The sequence below is a fragment of the Nestor notabilis genome, unplaced genomic scaffold, assembly GCF_000696875.1.
Source record: "Nestor notabilis isolate BGI_N333 unplaced genomic scaffold, ASM69687v1 scaffold2109, whole genome shotgun sequence".
In the NCBI taxonomy this organism is placed as follows: Eukaryota; Metazoa; Chordata; class Aves; order Psittaciformes; family Psittacidae; genus Nestor; species Nestor notabilis.
The window spans coordinates 1-20,487 of record NW_009943902.1 but is presented as its reverse complement, the minus strand read 5'-3'; the positions used below and the strand labels follow the sequence as shown (position 1 = coordinate 20,487).

Genomic DNA, 20,487 nt, shown 5'->3' with positions numbered 1-20,487 from the left:
AATTTTCTTAGGAAGAATATTAAAAAGTATAATGCAATTATTATACACATCTAGAAATCTGTACAACTGTATATTGATGCATGCACACAGCCTTTTTCTAAAACAGTGAGTATTTGCCACAGCAGTATGTGCTTAGTGCTGACTTCTGTTTACCTGGGTAGTATTTCCTAAGCATGCAGGCCACTGTCAGAGGTAGAGGCAGCTAGCACTTGTGCAAGATACAGTTGAGCAGCCAGCAGAAGACAGAGCAAGTAAAAGAAATTTTGACAGTGTTTTGGCTGCACAGACATGGGTCACTTAAGTATCAGACCTTGTCTTGGCTATCTGAAGCTAGCAGAATATCTGCTATAGACCACTGTGTGCATACCTCTAGTATCTGCCAGACCCATCTGTATGTACCTAAACCCTTGCTGTTCCCCTCTGTTGGAAGGAGAAACTTCTAAGCCAGCCTGTGTGCAGCAGGCTTGGCTGTCACCACTTACACTAGACAAATGTGAAAGACTTATCCTTGGCTTTGAAGTCAGTTCAGACACCTTTTAAAATGTTCCCCTTTATTTAGTCATACAATAAATTGTAAAGAAAAAAGAAAGAAAAAGACATGGTGCCACTTACTGCTGTTACTGAACACATGCTTTCTTCAGATCTCGGTTCAATAAGACTGTTCAGCCTGTGGATAACTTTAAGCACGAACAGTTCTAATAATACTGGTAGGGCTGCATGTGTATTTAACTGTCATCAATGACCTGTTAACTCAGGGCTCTCAGGAGGTGCATTAACTATTCAGGAGAGTATACACACTATTGAGGTATTCAGGCCAAAATTATTTATTTTGTTTTGTTGAAATCGCTGTAGTAATTTGAAGTGATCATTACAGACAAGTTGATAGAAGCTTATTGTTTTTCACTTCTAAGAGCTTTTAAACTTTGCCCTGTTAATGAAAAAACCTGGTCTGATACCCACAGGTATTGGCTGAAATTTACATTACATCTAATTAAATATATTTGTTCACATTCTCTTCTGTAGGGAGACATTGAAGAGCTAATGGATTTTTTGCAAGCTAGCAAGAAATATCATCTGAATAGAAGATTTGCTTACAGAGAGTGTCTCATAAATAAGATACAGTTAAGGGATTCTCAAGCCTCTGCCCTTATAAATGCAGCAGCAGCCCAGATACCAAGTCTCATTAGTAAGATGGAAAGGTAAATATCTCAATTGTTTTCTTGGCAACCATTTGACTATGTTATCTCACAGGCAGGAGAATACTTTTTAAAAGTCTTTGTGTTACCTAGTGGGAAAGGTGCATAAAAATGTTATCCTTTAAGTTAATTCTAAGAAAATATTTTGTGACTGATCACTTAGTTAATATCTCAGCAGATACTAAGGCGAAGCTTTGCGGTGTCCACTTTGTACAGCACAGAGATGAATTGCTGAGAACTTTGTAATTCTGACTTCAGTGGGAAGCAGACTCTCATGAGATCCTCAATGCCTTTATACATCTGTTATTCATGTAAATAGTCCTCAGTCATTTGAAAAGTCCTACCAGAGGACATTGCAACATATACAAGTTAAGAGCATTTTTCTGGATTCTTTACACATGAATATATGGATTTAACAGTAAAGAACAATTCTGGTTCACTTGAATGTATTTGAGGAACTGGATGTATGGTCTCAAACTGGAAAGCATGAATAGTTTCTAAAGAAAGTTGACTACGTTTATAAATGACATAACTGGGGAGGATCTTGAGTAGCAGAGACTACACCTGTTGCTGGAAGTATTAAAAAGTAAAGGACAGGGAATGTAAAAAGTAGATGTGGAAATGGACTGTTGTAATAGCACTCATTCAGCTTACTTGCAATATCACACCAGATTCAGGCTGTCTCAAGTACTCTATGTGATGATACTTACAGTCAAGGTGGAGAGATAGAAATGGTGTCTTAGCGGAGACATAGTTATTTAAAATTATATGGCAGTGTGGAGTACTGAGAGGGATCTTACAGATTCTCTCTGTATAGTTTCTGTATAGTGTTGTGATTGAACCTCCATGTATATCCAGGCTGGTACAACTTTTCTGCTTCACATCTATCTTTCTTTGCTGGGGTCCAGCATAGTTCTTTATAGCATCAAACACAAACTACAACTTTTAGTGCCGCCACTCCATAATTTCACCTAAATTTGTTGGCATTTGTTGGGTACAGTGAAGTCAATGTCTGCCTCTGATTGATCTATGATATAACTGCTGTTGGCCATGCATTTCATCTCTGTACCTTCCTTGGTGCTCACTGCATTTGGGAGGATCTCCCTGTAAATATCCCTGTCATTGCTGCAGTATTCTCCTTGATTAAAATTCTCCTTGTTCAAAGACATTAAACATTTGCCTACACATTTCCTCAGTGATTAGATGTCTGGTATGCTGAGACCAAGCAGTTTATCATACAGTCTATACTGTCTCATTATCTGTCTCCTCTCCTTTTATTTTGTGTTTCAGTTCAGAGTCCTTTTGGAACAGGATGTCTTTTAATTCTAATACTGCAATTGTTTTCATACGGTGTTTATATGAAACCGAAAATTAAGATCTCTTGCCAGGATTGATCCTTCTAATAATTTCCATAATACTGATTAATATAAGTTGCCACATAAACTTGCATAGACTTCCATGGTGGTAGGCATTTTGTCCTTTATTTTTGTTCTCTGGGATTCCACATAAATAGGTAGATGGGTTTTACAGTACTGTGTCACCCACAGCTTGAGCTGTGGACGTACTGTGTGTCTAAATAAATCAACAGCCTGAAACTGAAGTAATGGAGACTCCTGTTTTTCCTAAGAATAGGTAGGTATGTATCATCTTCCAGTCATTCTGTGTTGCATGGCTTTTCTTAAACTTTCATTTGCTGGGTAGTTCCAGCACATCTATCTTTTTCTATATAGACCCTTTTCACTACTCTGAACAGGGATTTTAATTGGATGCAGCAAGACTTGGTTTATTTCCTCAGTACAAGACAGGATGAAGGTGTTAAAAATATCTTGGTTATTATCTTGCCTCACTTTGTCACCATAATAAATCTTCCTTTATTCACTGTTTTGCCTTGGGTTTGATCAAAAAGGGGGGCAAGACTTAGTTACCAAATGTGGGCTGGAAACTTGGTGCTGCTGGTTTTTTTTGACATAACTCTGAAATCTAATATTGATTGCTTGAAGGCAAAAATTACTTTGCCAAAAGATCCAGGAATGATGCTTGGTGCATTGCTTTCAAGGTACCAAGAGGTACTGTAATCCTCTTTGCAGAAGATTAAAGAAATCTGATTGCTAAACAGTGGAAAAGCTCTGCAAAGGGAAGCCACCTCTGTTGACATAGCTGTGTGATAAAGCAGAACTTACTTTCTGTCTAGTACATTCCTTATGTAGGGGATGATGCTTTGTGGCTTGCTCAGATACTTGTGGATACTTGAGCAGTAGGTGGAGAGATGTGAATTCATGTGAATCCAGGCTCTGTGTGTAATGTTCGTGTCTTCTGAAAAAGGGGATTTAAAAAATAAACCAGGAGTTGTTTGGATAAAATTCCAAGTCCAGGTCCAGAATTGGTGCTTTCTTCTCAGAGTTCCATGTTGACATTTTCAGCTTCACATTTTGGAAGTTCAGCATGCTTAATATTAGAAATTATAACTCACAAATGTCTAACAGCCTGGTCTGAATTAAGATGTTCTTTTAATCTTCTGCTGTCTGAAAAAGTTTGGGGAATTTGTGGTGTAAATATAACAGCAGGTGATTCTTGAAATTCAATTTAAGTTTGTAGAGATTGAAGGTTTTCTAACCTAATCTTGCTTACTCTTTGAAATGGAATACTGTAGCAACTAGAGGTAGACCATAGTCTTGAACTTCCAGCTGAAAACACTATGGGTTTAAGACTGAGAATTTGCTCTGTTAGATTATTTTATTTCACTGTTGTTTTGGAATCTTTATAATTCTGATGATGATGTACATTAATAGGAAATCTGAATAGAAATCTTTTCATGGATATGATTGCTTTTTATCTTTAGAATAATTTTTAATTGTTTTTGCCTGATTAGATTACATCCTTTAAAGAAAAAATTGTTCCTAATGAGGAGAAGGAGTTATAAAAGACATCTGGAATTGCATTCCAGGGGCGTTAACTGAAAAAATGTAAATATTATGAATAATAGATAAGGCTTAAAATATCTCATTTGAATATTGCTTACATTACTGACTTGTAATGGGTTTGCATTTGCCTTCCCTTCCTTACTTTTTCCTGTTCCTTCTTCATACACTTTCATTCTACCTTGAAAAACTGTCTTAATCCTACACTAATCGTTGAGATTATCTTTCTGTTATCCACTTGCTTCTTTGATCCCCCCAGGTATCACTGCTAAAAGAATAAGGATCATTCTGTGTATCTACTGTGTTGAGCCTTATTATGGTACTAATTGCCTCAAATAATACCCTTTTCCTCTTAAGAATTTGGGATAACAGGCTTCAAACACTGTTATTACAGAGCAGGTCATCTACCTGAAAGTCATTTGGGGTTGCTGCTGGACCAAGCTGAAGCTGAAATTAATTCTGTTAAACAGAAATTCGATCATGATTTAAAACAAGAAAAGCAAAAGCTTCGCCAGAAACTTATTACCAGGCGAAGGCGGGAAGTGCTGCAAAAGGTAATTTCAGAATATTTATTTTCACAAGCCTTATCATGAATTAAAAATAGAATGAATTGAAAAATGAAGTGTAGTTCTTACAACAGGGATCAACACTGCTAGGAGCATCGATGAAAATAAGTGTCTGTTGGTTTTAGCTGTGTACTACTGTGTGCTGTAGTAATTAATGGCTGTTCTTTTAAAAAAACCTGCAAGAAAGTAATGTAACTGGAGAAACTTGTGAAGCCCCTCTACGTAGTCTAACCTGTGCAAGGAGGTTGTGACAAGCCTCTGTAATGTGCAGCAAGCAAAAGCCAACTGAGGTTCTGGAGCTGGTGGGAGAAATGGCGCAGGTCTGTGACACTTGTTTTATATGGTTTTCCTGGCTATGTGTGACTTGACTGACTTTTACAGCACAGTTAAAATTCAGTGACAAAACAAAACTATCTAAAATATGTTGTACCTGTGGTTGCTTGTTGTAGGACTCATTATCACCTCACCTCAGACGTCTAGAAATCAAGGCTAACTCCAAGAGCTCCAAATCAGAGAATCATAGAATGGTTTGGGTTGGAAAGGACCTTAAGATCATATAGTTCCAACCCCCCTGCCATGGGCAGGGATGCATCACACAAGACCATGTTGCCCAAGACTCAGTTCAGCTTGGCCTTCAACACTGCCAGTGGTGGAGCATTTAGCACTTCTTTGGGCAGCCTGTTCCAGTGTCTCACCACTCTCACAGTAAAGAACTTCTTCCTTATATCTCACCTGAAGTTCCCCTTAAGTTTAAACACATTACCCCTTGTCCTGTCGCTAGAGTCCCTGATGAAGAGTCCCTCTCCAGCATCCTTGTAGGCCCCCTTCAGATATTGGAAGGCTGCTATGAGGTCTCCACACAGCTTTCTCTTCTCCAGGCTGAATAGCCCTAACTTTCTTAGTGTCTTTGTACGGGACATGCTCCAGCCCCCATATCATCCTTATAATTACTTGCGAGTGATCTGAGATAAATGGAAGGGAGTTGTTATCCAAAGGTCCCTATCTTTCTCTGCCTAAAGGATGAAGAAGATGTTTTCTTGGATTAGATGATACTTCTATAGATGACCAAAGTTAGGTGAGATTGATTTTACCTTTTGCAGGATATGTGTTTCTGTGTTTTCTTCTCAGATACCAGTGCAAGGAGAGACAGCAGGTACAAAGATGGGCAGTTAATTTGATGTATTTTTTCACAGTATAGGTAAGGTAGCTTTGGTTTAGCTTTCCAATTAATTTTTTTTTCCTCCTTTTTCTTCCTTGATATTTGATTGAGATTCACTTCTGGAATGCTGCCAGATCATTGCAGCTCAGTCAGTTGGGATTATGTCAAACAAACATAGATCATGCATTTGTTTAGGTGTCAGCCCTTCTAATGAACAGCAATCCGTATTATCACAGATTTGTGTTAACCTTTCTGTCTAACAATCTGACATCGCAGGCCTGCTAGATGCACACAAAGCCATTGTGTTGAGGGCTAGGTAAGTGTCTGGACACTGAAAAGCAGATTCAAGAACACTGAAAAAGCAAAGTGTGAAATTTTGTGTTGCTATGAAATGCACACTTAAAAGGCTAGAAATTGAGATGTTCCTTCTCTTAACCTTATTCTTCCTTTTGGCAAATGAATCAGCAGAAGGAGCATTGGAAAGAGCAGCTGTCACTTGGAGACACCTTCAAAACTACTAAGGAGGTCGCTCACTACCTGGGCCACTGGAAAAATCTTCTGAGTGATCACACCATTGAATTTGAAGAACTTACTGAAAAGCTTGACAATGAGGCCAGTGAAGAGCTGAAAGAGCTTCTATTTAGTCTAACAGAGAAAGCCGTTGAAGAGCTTAAACGTGTTCAGTGTGGAGTATTTGTGCACGAACTAGTAAAACTCAATGTGCCAAAGATGTTCCTGCTAGAAACTGTGGAGGAACATAAAAAAGAGATGGTTGTTAAACATGAGCAGCTTGAAAGAGAAGAGCATGAAAAGAGCGCAGCCACTGAAGAGCTGCTTCAGCTCACCAGGCAGAAGCTAAGCCAGGAGGTGGAAACAAGCATTTCGGAACAAAAAAAATTAAGGAGCTGGGAACAATCAGTATTCATGCAAGTATCTCTCTGTGCCCTTTTCTTAGTTATTATTGCAAATAGAGATGAACTAGGAATTTTCAGACATGTCCAGGTGTGAGTCCTAATGAACAGTTCTGTCGGGCACTTGGGAATTGATTCATTTGCAAGTGCTCACCTTCTGTGGCACTGGTGGGGGAGCACTGCAGTGGAAATCCTGGGAAACAGTGGTTTTGAAAGCAAAAGCATGGAGTGGTATTCTTATACTCATGTTCACTCTGTGTCAGGTTTCACTTACACGTCTTTCATTATTATTCTCAGTCTGTTCTCAAAGGTCCAGCACTTTGGAAATGTCGTTTAGTATGTCAGGCCTAATTAGCCCCATGTCCAGTTTCAATATATTCCTCCCAGACACAAGTCAAGCCTTACTCATCGGGTTCGTTTTGAGCTCTGCCACTGTATTTCCACATATTCCATAAATACACATTGCAGTAGTCTCCCTCTCCAGCTCATGGCCTCCATGCATCAGACGTGGCCAATCTGGCCTGCTGATAAAGTGCCCTTGACACAACCCCAAGCCAGAGAGGCATCATGACCCAGGCAGTGTTGCAGAGAGGTTTGCTGGCCCCAGGTGTACTTCATGGCTGTTGCTGTCTGCTCTGATACGATTTGGGGAGTTGAGAGGGCAGGTGGTGGCTTTTCCACCCTTGGGATGCTTTGTGCAGAGAGAGACCATGGCTGCAGCCAAGAGTCATTGTGCATGATGCCTCTCAGACTGGGCAGCAAGGCCCTAAGAGATCAGCACTGCTCGTTAGTATTTCTCCTTAACTTTCAAGTATATTTATGACTTGTTGTTGTGTTGCTTGAATATTTACAGTTCTACATTTCCTATACAATGTCTATTTAATAGCAGATATTGTTAGAGACATGGGAACATGAAAAAATAGTCTGCTGTCAAAATTGCCGCTTTAGGGGAAGCAACTAGAATAGGGAAACCTATATTAGCATGTCCGCCCCTATTGTAATACAAACTGAGCATGTGAGATTGAACCAGGGTGGAAAGCATTAGTAGAAGTTTCTCCTTCCTACCTTTTTTGTAAAGCACAGCAGATCTGCATGAGCAGTTTTATCCAGACAGCATCTTTATAACTTCGCCTGCTGCAAAATTTAAAATCTTATAATAGAAACATAAAAAGAAATCTTATCCATTACATCTGCTTTGCTAAAGAAGAAAAATCAGTTTGTGTTTTCTTCTGGTTCTAATTTGAAGTGCTTTGTGTTCTATTCAGCATTTACAATACTTTTCTGTAAGCCATTTTAATGTATTTTCTAGCTGTCTGATCTCTTATTTACGTTGCTGAGAGCAGACCTGCAGGACCAGGGAAGTAGATTGTATGACCCAGCAGGTCTTTCCTGTTGCTAACTTACAATTACATGATAATTGTGTTCCAGCCTGCAGTGTTGCCTGTTGTATGCTATCTTTATTACAGCTACAGTAAGATGTTTGGGGTTTTTTTCCCAGTAAAACACTGGGAAATATATACAAAAAATGCACAACTGTCCTATCAAAAGCCCCTTAAAATCTGTCACTGTCCTTATGTTCAGTCTGCTGTCTGTCAGTTTTGGTACTTTGATGGCAGATGCCAGCTGTCATGTTCGTGTTCTTATCTGCTCTCTAGTTTTCACAAAGAATTATTTTGAATGATAGCTTTTCATTTCTGTTGCTTATCAAAGAGACCATGAGTTAGTCCAAAATATATATGAAAATCGTTAATGCTTAAAGTCCTTTTTAAACATAGACATGACAAAACTGATTTTCTGTGTTATCTTTTGTATCTCAGTCTCTATATCTAACTGTATATATGGACACATAGTATGGATTTTCTGAAAGCCTAAGACAGCATGAGAAATGGTTAAGTGTGCTGTAAATGCTTTTGCTTGGAGTAATATTGCCTTAAAGGAAGTAATCTTTCAAAGGTACAAACTTTATACATTAAAAATGTTTTAATTTAGGATGGAGCTGCACTTTGCTGAATCAGTAGGACTTCTAAACTCAGAAATATTTTAATTATATAATGAAATACTTGATTTTCAGTATCTTTATAAATATTGAAATACGTCAGTGAAATGATGACGTGATATAGGCCTGTGATACACTGAATAAAAGCATCAGTCCTAATGGAATGTAGAGTATAATATATTTTTTAAAGAAAAAATACTTTTTTTTAAATATGTGTTCATGCTTTAAATAAAAATACATCTTTGGGGAAATAGAGAAAATTTCCAAACAAAAACGTATGCTATTTTTTATTAAGTACTTTCAGGAAATATTTCAGTCACAAGACAAGAAGATGTATGTTGTTAAGGTTATTTACAACTGAAAGGTGAATTTAGGCCTTAGCATCCTCAGTTAACTTCAGCTTGACCTGAGAATCAGTTCTTCAGACTTCTGTGTTGAGAACCTTCCTTCCACAAAATGGAAACTTTGAGTGATTCAGATTACTGCTAAAATATACTCAGTGTTGTCTAGACTGCTAAAAGCTCTTTTACAAAGAGCAGCTGGAACCCTTGTGATGGGTGATGGGAGGGATGACGGGTAAAAGTTTGTAATAAGGAGAGACTTTTTTATTTTATATTTTTCCCCTCTCAGTAGCTGTGACTGCTGAGTGCTGGGAAACAGCACAGGGAGGCTGTACGGGAAGCTTTTAGCTGGATTTCACCCCTAGGTTCAGGGACTGTATTGTCTGTCGAAGTGGAAGGATTCTGTGCATAGGAAATGTGCTAAAAATTCTTTATTTACTTTTTGAATATTCAAAAACTGTATCTCCTTGAAAATGAAGTTTTACAGTCCAGGAAGTTCTGTATGTAGAATTTAAAGTATCCTCAAGGATATTTTGAACGTACTAAGCAGCTCAGCATGGGATCGGTAACTGTTACATGAATAAGACAAGAAAGGATTGTTATTGTCATGTAAACTATCTGTGTGCATGTCTCACATTTATGCAATATTGGTTACATTACTGAACAGCAAAAGGCTATGGCTTTTGTTTTGTTTGATTTTTTTTTTAACAGGCAGCTTCTCAGTTTACCCCTGTCACTGTCAGAAGAGGAATTGCTTAGAATGAGGCAAGAATTGCATTGCTGCTTCTCTCAGGTGGACAGCAGCTTGGCTTGGCCCAAGATAAGAGCGAGAACCTTGCTTCAGGCTTTCAAGGTGGAGCAGAGGGATGCAGAGGTGCTGAAAGTCGATCAGAATTTAGCAGTGGCCAATAAACAGGTGGGAATGATGTGGGATCAGTATGGGGATGTGCACGGGCTCACTGGTATATCTGCAAGTTGTTGGTCTTGGCTGCATATTTAGGTCCAGAGCTTCTTCACAGGCGTGACAGAAGTGCACACTTCTCCTGTCTGTGTGGATCAGTGGATCTTAAAGATAGTTGTTTGGGCAGCAGTTAGACAAATTTTTTTTTTCACATACACCTGCATATTTCTGCTGCTTGTGTGTACTCCAGCTTTCCCAAGAAGGTGGCATAATTACAAGGAAGCAGATGGGTGGCCAGAAGGGGCTACATCTCTGAGGAGAGTCCACTGAAATGCCAAAAATTTGGCACTGCTGAGCCTGGCTCTGAATATTAGGGACAAGTTGGGTCCTTTACACTATAGATGGAGATTTTTCTGGCAGCCCCTTCACACTGCTAAATTTGACACTAAATCAAGGAGAGATATAGGGAGTTTCTGTAGGGGAATATCCTACGTTGTCTTGTCCATTTAGGAGAGTAAAGTTCCTGAGTTAGCTGGTCTTTCTTAGCAAGAATTTGGGTTTCATTTCCATTTTTTCTCTCCAAAAGAGTTGGGCATATACAGTGGGTTGGCTTTTGTGGTTTGTGGGATGGGGGGTTGTTCTTTTTGTTAGTTTGTTTCAAATCTGAATAAGTAGAAGATGAGGCATACCCACTCAAAGTTGGAAAGACATTCCCAACAAGGAATCTAACTGTCTATAAAATCTAGCAGTTTTTTAACCTAATTCTGTGAGGGGTGTTTAGTTCCTTCAGTAAAATGTAAAACCTGCAATCATCAATTATTTTCAGTTCTTTACATTAGGGGAGGAAGTGTTTCCTGTATGAATTGTATCTGATATCATAAAAAAGAGGACGTTCCCTTGCTTTGTTTCGATTGTTATGTTTTCTAAACATGTAAGCTAACTTAGATTAATTATACTAGGAATTAGCCTACTTCAAGACCTTAATAATTTCTAAAGTACTAAAGAAAGGAGGTGACTTTGTAAAGCCTTATTGTTGAACAGATGTTATCATTTCCCCAAGAGTACATTATACTTAGTTGATATTCTTCTAAAGAAATACAAAGGTCAAGAATAATTTGATTACATGGAATGGTGCCCCTTAATACTATCATGATTCAGTTGTGTTTCATATAGTGTGTCTTGAAAAACAATGTAATTCTTAAATTAATATTCTTTGTTCGTTTTAACCATGGTGAGGAGACTGTTTCAGTTAAAATCTCTTATTATCACTGCTAAAGCTTGTTAAAACCAAATCTATGTGCTAGAAGATTTCATGGAAAGGATGAATATATAATTTTACTTTGAAAGAAATCAGAAAAGGAAATTACCAACTTTGAATGTCTGAAAGGAATCTTCTGAATGAATAGGGCAGCAACTTCATTTCAGATATATTTTCTCAGTGAATGTCATCCTTGCCATACGTTTCATTAATTGGCGGATCTGTCAATAATAGCAAGTAATAATGCTAGTGTCCTCATATACCTTTTACAAATAAAGCATCTTGTACTCATCTACTTACAGCCGCATTCTAAAGTGAAAAAAAATGGATCCAGGAATAGAAATAAGATGGATATTATGAAGAAGTCTTTACAGGACAAGATTTTCATTTATGAAGACTCTGTGAAAGATGAAAATTTGAACAAGGTAAGTGTCTACTACGTTACTAAAGTGATCTCTAGTAATTAAAGACTGTCAGTTTTCTACCAGTGTGAATAAGAACCAGATAAAAAGGCATAAGGTGTGGTGGCATGATGCATGCCTCTACTCTTGCCTGCTTTTATAAAGATGTTGTATTTCAAGTTGAAGAGATTTGGTTTTGTTTTAATTTTTCCACCTTAGTTGCAGAACTGATTTCATGTGTCACCCTTTTTAGTTCCAGTGGTTCTGGGACTTGGCACATGCCTGGTTGCATGATTCCCCGAGATACTGTGGCTGTCTTAGTTAGGCTTTCAAAACACAGAAGGTGCTTCACTGCATACTTCAGTTGAGCAAGATTTAGTTCTTGACATCTCCTAATGCTACTGAAAATCCTGAAATGGCTTCTTAGATCAAAGACTTCCTGGGTAGAGGCTGAGTTTATTTGTACAGAGCTTATTGAAAGAGAGCCTTGATTCTGGTGGGTATCTTCTAAAAGGCTCACTAGCGCCAGTATAGCGTTAATCCTTAAGGAATGAGTGGGGCCAATGCCAATAGGGGATTTTAGAAGATCTTTTCCTTCTCTGCCAGCAGATGTTCCGTGAGGTCTTGTTTGTGTTCTTTAACCTTTCTCTCCTTCTCTTTTCCACTTGTAAACTATGGGTAATACTACTTTTGTATACTGGAGGAATGTTACAGTTGTAACTGTGTTAGACGTAGGTGGTACACAGCTATAAGAACTACGCAGAATAAGCAGGTGACACTGGTGGATAAAAAGTAGTTTCACAAATGATTGCATTATCAATTTTAGTACCAAATTGGACAAAAATCTGTTTTTACACCTCCTTCCTATGCCTTTTATGCCCTAAAATCCAATTTTTTTTTATTTTATTACAAAAAGTACTGAATACTTATTGATATGAATATTGCCTTGCATTTTTGTTAGAATCTTGTTTGAAAATTGGAAAATAAGCTTCTCTAAGACTCATTGTTTCAGTTTTACATACACCACCTGGCATACCCGTTGTTCGCATTGTATGGCTGCACATTAGTTACAAAAAGCCATATGCTTTGGGCTTTTCCTAGTAAGGAAGCTAAACTATTAAGAAAAATCGTTAGTTCACACTTTAGTGTTAGGACACAGAAGTATTGCAATTAACCTTATGTTGATCACAGAAGCGGAGTTTCTTTCTTTTGCTGTTAGAGTTTGTTACCTCATTCCTCATTTAGAATCTTAACACTCCTAAACTTTGTGTTAATATGAACACTTCTATCATCTTCCTCAAAATTAACCATCTGAAGCTGCACAGCCGGTTGAAGGCAGGGAAGCAGAACAATGGAGCAGTACAGCTCTGCTCTGTTTCCCTTGCCTTCACTGCTGCAGACTTCATGCGGTGTCGTGAGTTCTGTCTCGCTATAGGATGGCTGTAAAATGGTGTCCAGCTGATGCTTATGAAAGCAGCAGCAGGGTGTGTTTTGTAATACTGTAAAATAGGCACGGCGGAGAAAAACAACTCATAGACAGGAGGTACTGAGCTGGGAGGCCACGGCAGGAAGTTTGATGCCTTATCTTGGAGCACCTGAGACTATCACTGACCTCACTGTGAAAATCTTCAAAACCAGACTTTATCTACTTCATTTGTGTTTTACAGCTGGTTTGAGCTGTCTTATGCATGAGGAAGTAGCTCTTCCTTTCTGAACTAGCAGTTAACTTAGAAGAAAGAGAGTGGTAAAAATACTGACATTCATGGAATTGCAGAATCATAGAATGGTTTGGGTTGGAAGGAACATTAAAGCTTATCTAGTTCCAACCCTCTGCCATAGACCAGGTTGCTCAAAGCCTGATTCTTTAGTCTATTTTCCCTGCTGGCCTTAACCCAATAATAATATTTGCTTGAGAAATGTCTTAAGGTTGCAGGTAAACAAGTATATTTTAAGATTATTCCATTTATTTCTAGTATTTAGGACTGAGACAACACTAGTTAGCAATTAGTCTGAACTAAATATGGAATTTAAAAGTCTGTATTTTAAAGCAACAGACTATTCATAGTGTGTTTACAGCACTGGCAATTTTTTGTGTAGGTTGGATGTGTCAGATGGAATCAGGAGCAAATGTTTGGACCTGTGAAAGTGGATTCGTCATCACCAAAGTAGTCGATACTGTATGTCAGACTGGATGATGTTGAGCAGTATTTTACAGTCCTCTGGTATAATAAAAGGCTTCAAAAAAGCCAGGGGATATTAGTTTATAACTAGTTTATAATTTAGTTTGTAATCAATATTTGATCCAGCTTCTACTGAAGTTGCCTTCTCTGTCACACTGAAGTCACATGTACTTGGAAGCTTTGGTTTTCACAAGTGTGTTTCTGTTTGCAGAGCTGTGATTTCAAAGCTGACAGGATGCAGAAGCAGCTCAGCTGGCTAGGGATAGATAATAGTAGCAGTTGAATAATGCAACATTTTATTTGCTTAAGAGCAGTTATATTACTGTATACTGTTGACTAGATGCTGACTGATAAAGCTGAACATCGTTCCCATAGAACCATAGAACAGTTTGGGTTGGAAGGGACCTTTAAAGGTCATCTAGTCCAACCCCCCTGCAATGAGCAGGGGCATCAGAGCTCTGTCCAACCTGACCTTGAATGTTTCCAGGGATGGGTCATCTGCCACCTCTCTAGGAAACCTGTTCCAGTGCTTCAACATCCTTATCATAAAATAATGTCTTCCTTATGTCCTCTTTCAGTTTAAAACCATTACCCTTTGTCCTATCACAACAAAAAAATTTGACTCCATCTTTCTTATAAGGCTGCTTTAAGTACTTGAAAGGCTTCAATAAGGACTCCCTGGAGTCTTATCTTCTCCAGGCTGAACAATTCTGACTCTCTCCGCCTTTCTTCTAAACCCTTGTATTTGGTCATGGTTAACATAGGGCTTCATACATAGTATATGAGAATAGTATCTAGTTTTGCAGTTTGGGCCATAAATCTTACAATTCGTGGAGTATGCTAAACATATATAAAATCCCTGTTATTTGAAGTGGTTGACAAAAGTGTGTTTCTTTCATCAGTGGCATTTCTCTTTCCTTTTAATTTAGCTGCAATTAAAACACACATTTAGTGTCTCCTTATAAATGAACTTGAGTTGTCAAACTGCATTACCATCCTTACTCATTATTCATTTTAATGGGTTCAAACTTACACTAAAGGTGATCACTCATTTACTCATTCATGTATTCATTATTCATCTATTCCCAGATTTCAAATATGTATAATTCATTTAAATTCCTTGTATCTGAAACGGAGCCTCCTGTGAAGAAGCTTGAACTGAAGCTGAACTTTAAATTCAGTCGTGTACACACACCTGTCAAAACATTTCTGTGTAATTTTCTTTTCCATGTTTTTAGAGGTTTGTAGCAGTTCCTGTTCCTAAACCACAAAGGCAGCCTTCAGACATTACTTACTAATTTTCTGTCATATAAAAGAAATCATACCTCAAGCATATATTTTCCCCTTTTTGGAGATCTTCTAAAAGTGTGTGTATTTTGGTAGGTAGTGTCTTAGACATATCAATAAAAGCTGGAAGAAAAGAAGGACAAGCTCTTGGTGTGTGCATATATTGTCACAACTCATTCAACCTAGTAGTATTGCAATATTTCTGTTACTTAAGAGGCTGCCATAATACATCAAATAGTAAGCATCACATAGACTTTAAAGCATTAGTCTTTCTGGAAACTTCTAGTCAGGTAGGTCTCCTTGAATTCCCCCCCCGCCCCTCCCTTATCCTTGAATAGGTGCTATTGTGATAAAAATAATAATATAAATCATTTAGTCTCTTGCAACAAAAGTGTTGATTGTTCTCATCCATCTTCATTTTCCTGCTTTTAAGTCAAATCAAAACTCAACAATGCCGAAGTTTTGAAAGGTGGCTTATGGCATTAGTTGTCCAACCTGGTTCATTCCTAACATATATTGCCCCTCAAAGTGATGTCTGCTGTAGTGATGAATCTCCCTGATCATCTTACTGGACAGCAGCTGTTGTTAGCAAAGTATTGAGTGGATGGCTAAATCAGATATAAATTCCTTGCCTGCCCCTAGAAGCTGTTTCTCCTGGCACTCTCTCTTTAAGAATCACCTAGGAGTGGAACAACTTTCACTGCTGAAAAGAGGAGTGGAGGCAGGTAAATGGAAACTTCACAACTAACACCTTAAAAACCTGACAATACAGCTCTGAAACTTGACAGTTACTTTTGAGAGCAATGTGCCACAGTGATTGGTAGTGTAACAATTCAGCTTGCCTTTCAGAACAAAAACATGAGTCTTGTTTGTGCACAGGCTTTTGAAGAAAGATATTTTTTTTAACTAATTTTTGTTTTAAATATTTACCTTGTCTCTGAGGTGTGGAATAATCTTACTTCTGGGCCTTAGTCTTACATCACTGGCTTATAAGAATATGTTGAAATAACACTTTGGATTTTGAAAATCATCAAACCATAGAATGGTTCAGGTTGGAAAGGACCTTAAGATCATCTAGTTCCAACCCCTCTGCCATGGGCAGGGACATCTCGTGCTAGATTATAAACCTAAAAAACTAACAAACAAACTCCACAAAAAAAACCAGAGTTAGGGTGGGATTGTCTGTTTTGTGCAAACTAAATTGAAGTCGTGACTTGTAGTATGTTCTGCAGAAGTTTTTATCTTTGATTTCCACTCAGTGCTGCCAGAGTACAGTGTACACCTTTGAATGCCTGTCAACTACTGCACTGTAAGTTTAAATGGGAGATGCTAAAGTTACTTGCTTTTTGCTAAAAACAAGTTTGTTTTCAGGAAAACAAAAGGCCCCAAATTCTCATGAGTAGGTTTCTTGCCTTCCTGCAAAGAATGTGGAAGATATGTTTAAAAACATTATTAGCATCATCATCGTTTAATATTATTGACTTTTTTTCCTACTGAGAACTGAAACATAGAAATGAGCAATGGGTGTTTGGGTTCTTTTTGAACAACTACTGGAAAGCATCTCAGTTCTTTTCCTACGAACTCCCAATTTCGGCCATCTCTTCGACTTTTCACTGTAAATCTCTACCTAACATGTTCAAAAATAACAGCTTACTGGTCAGCATTTTGGTTACTGTATTTCCAGTATAATCTCCAGGTTGAATTCTCCTCCTAACTCAGAAATCCCATCTGTTTATTTGTAACACATAAGCTTACTTATTACTCAGTGTCACACACCTACATTATTCAAGATCAATTTGTTAGATCAGCGGTAATGTTGAATGACAATGACTACCTTTTATGATGGAGATTTGTTAAAAATATCAAGAAAATGAATCTTGCTTCCACTTTGTGTCTGTACGATGACTTCTTGCTCTTGTCTTGTAATTGGTTTAATTCACATTAGTGGGAAATATTTCCTGAAGGTTACCTTCCATCTCTTGTGTTCAAGGACATTCCAGATGATGTAATGGAGACTTTGGGGAATATTACATGGGCATGAGACTATCACACATATATTTGGTTCCAAATCAAATTTTAAATTTAGCTCTATCTGCTGGATAATAGAACTTGTACAATATCTAATTGCTTTTAGCAGATTTCTTAGCAAAATTTCCAGAGAAAATTCATGGACATCATGTTACATATTTATCATCTTAGGGGTCTAAAAAATTGGTAGAAGTATCCTTAAATGCTCCTTTAAAGCTAATCATTAATGGAGTCAATAAGGTATAATTCTAATTAGGATGAACAGAAAGCTAATAAGGTTTTAATGTCTTGAGTACATACCATCTCTATTTGTGCAAAGATACTCTGAGGGGCAAAATCAGGTCTTGTGCCAATGGGAGTCATACAGTGTCTAAAGACTCCAGTTGACCTGTTACAGTGTTGTAGTTCATGCTTGCAGGTCTTTATTACTATTATTTTATTGACTTATAAAACCATAGACAGGTTAAGACTGCATGTATAAAGGTATACCACAGGATGCCTACCATGCTAACATACTAACTATGTAGGTATCTCAATTAAATACAGATGTTCTGTATTTAAAGAACAGATCTCTGCCTGTTCTTTAAGACAGAGCCCAAACTTCATGAGATAAATACTTTTCCATAGAATTCAAATGTGAGTATTTGTGCTCAGGTGCCACAGTGACCATAAACTTGATACTTGAGCACTGCTGTTAAAATACATAGTACTGGAAACTTCTGAAAATGCTGATTTCTGAGAACTTTTTTTTTTTTTGGTATGCTGTGAAACCTATTAGATTAGATTTATCAGGACCAACAGAGAATTTAGATAGAGGTGGGGAAAAACCTGCACTCTAATACCCAGCAGTGTATAGATAGGCTGTTTCTGTGCTTAACTTTATTCTAAGTCCAGTGTGAAGGGCTGCAGTTGATACCAACACCAAATAGTGGAGTTGGAGCTCTCATAGAATCATAGAATGGTTTGGGTTGGAAGGGACCTTAAAGCTCATCTAGTTCCAACTCCCTGCCACGGGCAGGGACACCTTCCACTAGACCAGGTTGCTCAAAGCGCCCTCCAACCTGGCCTTGAACACTGCCAGGGATGGAGCAGCCACAACTTCTCTGGGCAACCTATTCCAGTGGTTGGATGTGCTTTTTCTCTCTCTGGGTCTTCTCTCTCTTATAGTCCAACTTTTGGGCCCATGTGGATAATACAGGGAGAGAGAGTAAAATGAAACTGATAATTATTTCCTGTCTTTGAGGTTTCAGCTACCTAAATATTAGATATGCAGCATAGCCATCAATGTCTAACCTAGACATCCATACCTGTATGACACTGGAAACACATTTTGTAGCATACAGAGAAGTATCTTTGCCTTTTCTGTGACTTAGAATGACAAGCTTAGATGGAAGCATGTAAAGAGGGTTGTTGCAGCTGGCTGCAGTCCCACTGTCCTGCAGAAAAGTGGTCACAGCGGCAGTATCATGGACTGTGAATGTCAGTGCTACAGCATGGAGGGCTCATCAATCACATTGCATTTGATCATGTGCTTGCATGTGCTGTATTTGCTTTTCACCCTTGGGATAGTTTCTGTGGATGTCCCATCAGATGTGTGGCAGCAACAGAGTTACTGAGTTAAATCATTTTGATTTAATCCTGTTTGATGTCCATTCAATACAGTTTTAATCTTGTTTGAAATCCATTACTTTTGATTTACAGTTTAACTTTGTTTTACATAAGAAGATTTTTGGTTATTTGTTTAAAGAATAGTTGGTTGAGTTTCATTGGTCAGTATTACCTGACACTTGCCAATCTGATAGTAATTATAGTCTTTCTATAAATTTTGTATTTTTGCTAAAAAAGGGATGTATTTTATCTTCCCATTTAACCAACCACATAGGTAAGCATAGGTTTTTTGTATTTTTAATTTTTACTTATATTAAAATTTATAGCCCCTCTATTTTAGGTTAGTATTTAATGTTAAAGTTGTGAGTACCCTAAAACAAAGCCTGATCTCTTTGAAATACCTGACCTTACTGTAATATTTTTTTGATCACTTAAACACAGTGAAAGCTTGGGATTTTAGTATCAAAAGCACTTTCAAAAACAATGTATTATATTGTAGGATAACAGAATTGATTTCTTCAGTGCTTTAATCCTGCTTGTTAATTACAGAGTAATAAAACCATGGGCATGTGTGATGAGGTTTTCATGATGTTTTCTGTTAATCTTGTTATCTTTTGTGCTTTGGTATTTTTTAGATTAAGTGCGAGGTGCTGCTTGAGAAGGACTGTCAGCTGCATGATCTGGAAAACAAACTCGGAGAGTATATTGCTTCTTTAGCCTTTCAAAAGACTGTTAAAAAATCCAAAATGATGGAGCTGTATACTGCTATCATAAGTGTGCAAGCTTTGCTCTTTGAACAACTGAGCATGTCAAAAACCCTGTCAAAATCAGAATGTATTCAGATTTTAGAAGCACACAATCCTGTAAGTAATGAAGTCATGAAAAGGAAGAATTCCTCTTAGGAGACAGCAACTATCACAGTAGCTGAGTTGAGTTTTATTTAGCTATGCTGATTTTTGCAGCTCCTGGTGGTCCAGTCTTTAATTTCTGTGATTATGTGCTTTAGTGCACTCAGTTAAAGGAATAGGAGAAGAAAAGTAGTAGAGCCAGTAAAGAGTGTGTATCATTATGATTTATTTTTATTGTAATTGCATCCAGAGATCTACAGTCAGAAAGAGCTGTATTTTGGTGCCTAATTATTATTAAAGTTTTATTGATTGCAGGGAAGATAATTGAAAAGTGATTGTGAGTCATGAGTGGGGTAGTGTGTAAATTGTCATGACTTTGTCACAAAGTTGTCCATGTCATAGTGCTATCCTTATGGTAAAATCCATAACCACATGATATGCTTCAGTCATTGAGTTTTTAAAGATTATATATACAACTTCCTAACTGTCTATATCTCCCTCCAAACACACTCACGCAGTTTAAGTAGTAGAAACTTTGGAAAGGCCTCCTCCCTTCATCGTATTTATTACATACCTGGTGTGTGCCAGTTTTCTAATCCTTTTTTAATACTTCAGTGCTCTGTATTCATAAGGATTTTATTTTTTTTTTACATCCGCTATTTGCAATCATCCAAGTGAGACTTGCAAGAGCACTGGACTAGAACCAACAAAATGGGTTTTTAAGAGCAAAACCTCTTTGCTAGAGGGCATCATTAGACAGCGATTGCTGTGAAAACTCCTGGTTAAATTTTAATGCTGTCATCTCTACAGAGTTTCTCTTTGCATGGCAGTTAGAATGCTTATATGCTTCCAGCTTTGCTTAGAATCACAGAATCATAGAATGGTTTGG

The 20,487-nt window shown here is 37.8% G+C and overlaps 1 protein-coding gene across 1 annotated transcript in view; it reads left to right on the top strand.

Annotated features, from left to right (window-relative positions):
* EVC2 (Ellis van Creveld syndrome 2) overlaps positions 1 to 19,613 on the top strand; it is a gene marked incomplete at its 3' end in the record, with an annotated part of 47,868 nt that extends 28,255 nt beyond the window's left edge. Inside the window, exons 10-15 of the mRNA XM_010022149.1 lie at positions 1,024 to 1,199; positions 4,509 to 4,668; positions 6,308 to 6,769; positions 9,803 to 10,003; positions 11,549 to 11,671; positions 19,386 to 19,613. Coding sequence (XP_010020451.1) covers positions 1,024 to 1,199; positions 4,509 to 4,668; positions 6,308 to 6,769; positions 9,803 to 10,003; positions 11,549 to 11,671; positions 19,386 to 19,613 — 1,350 coding nt within the window. The remainder of the gene's footprint in view (positions 1 to 1,023; positions 1,200 to 4,508; positions 4,669 to 6,307; positions 6,770 to 9,802; positions 10,004 to 11,548; positions 11,672 to 19,385) is intronic.
* Between the last annotated feature and the right edge of the window lie 874 nt (positions 19,614 to 20,487).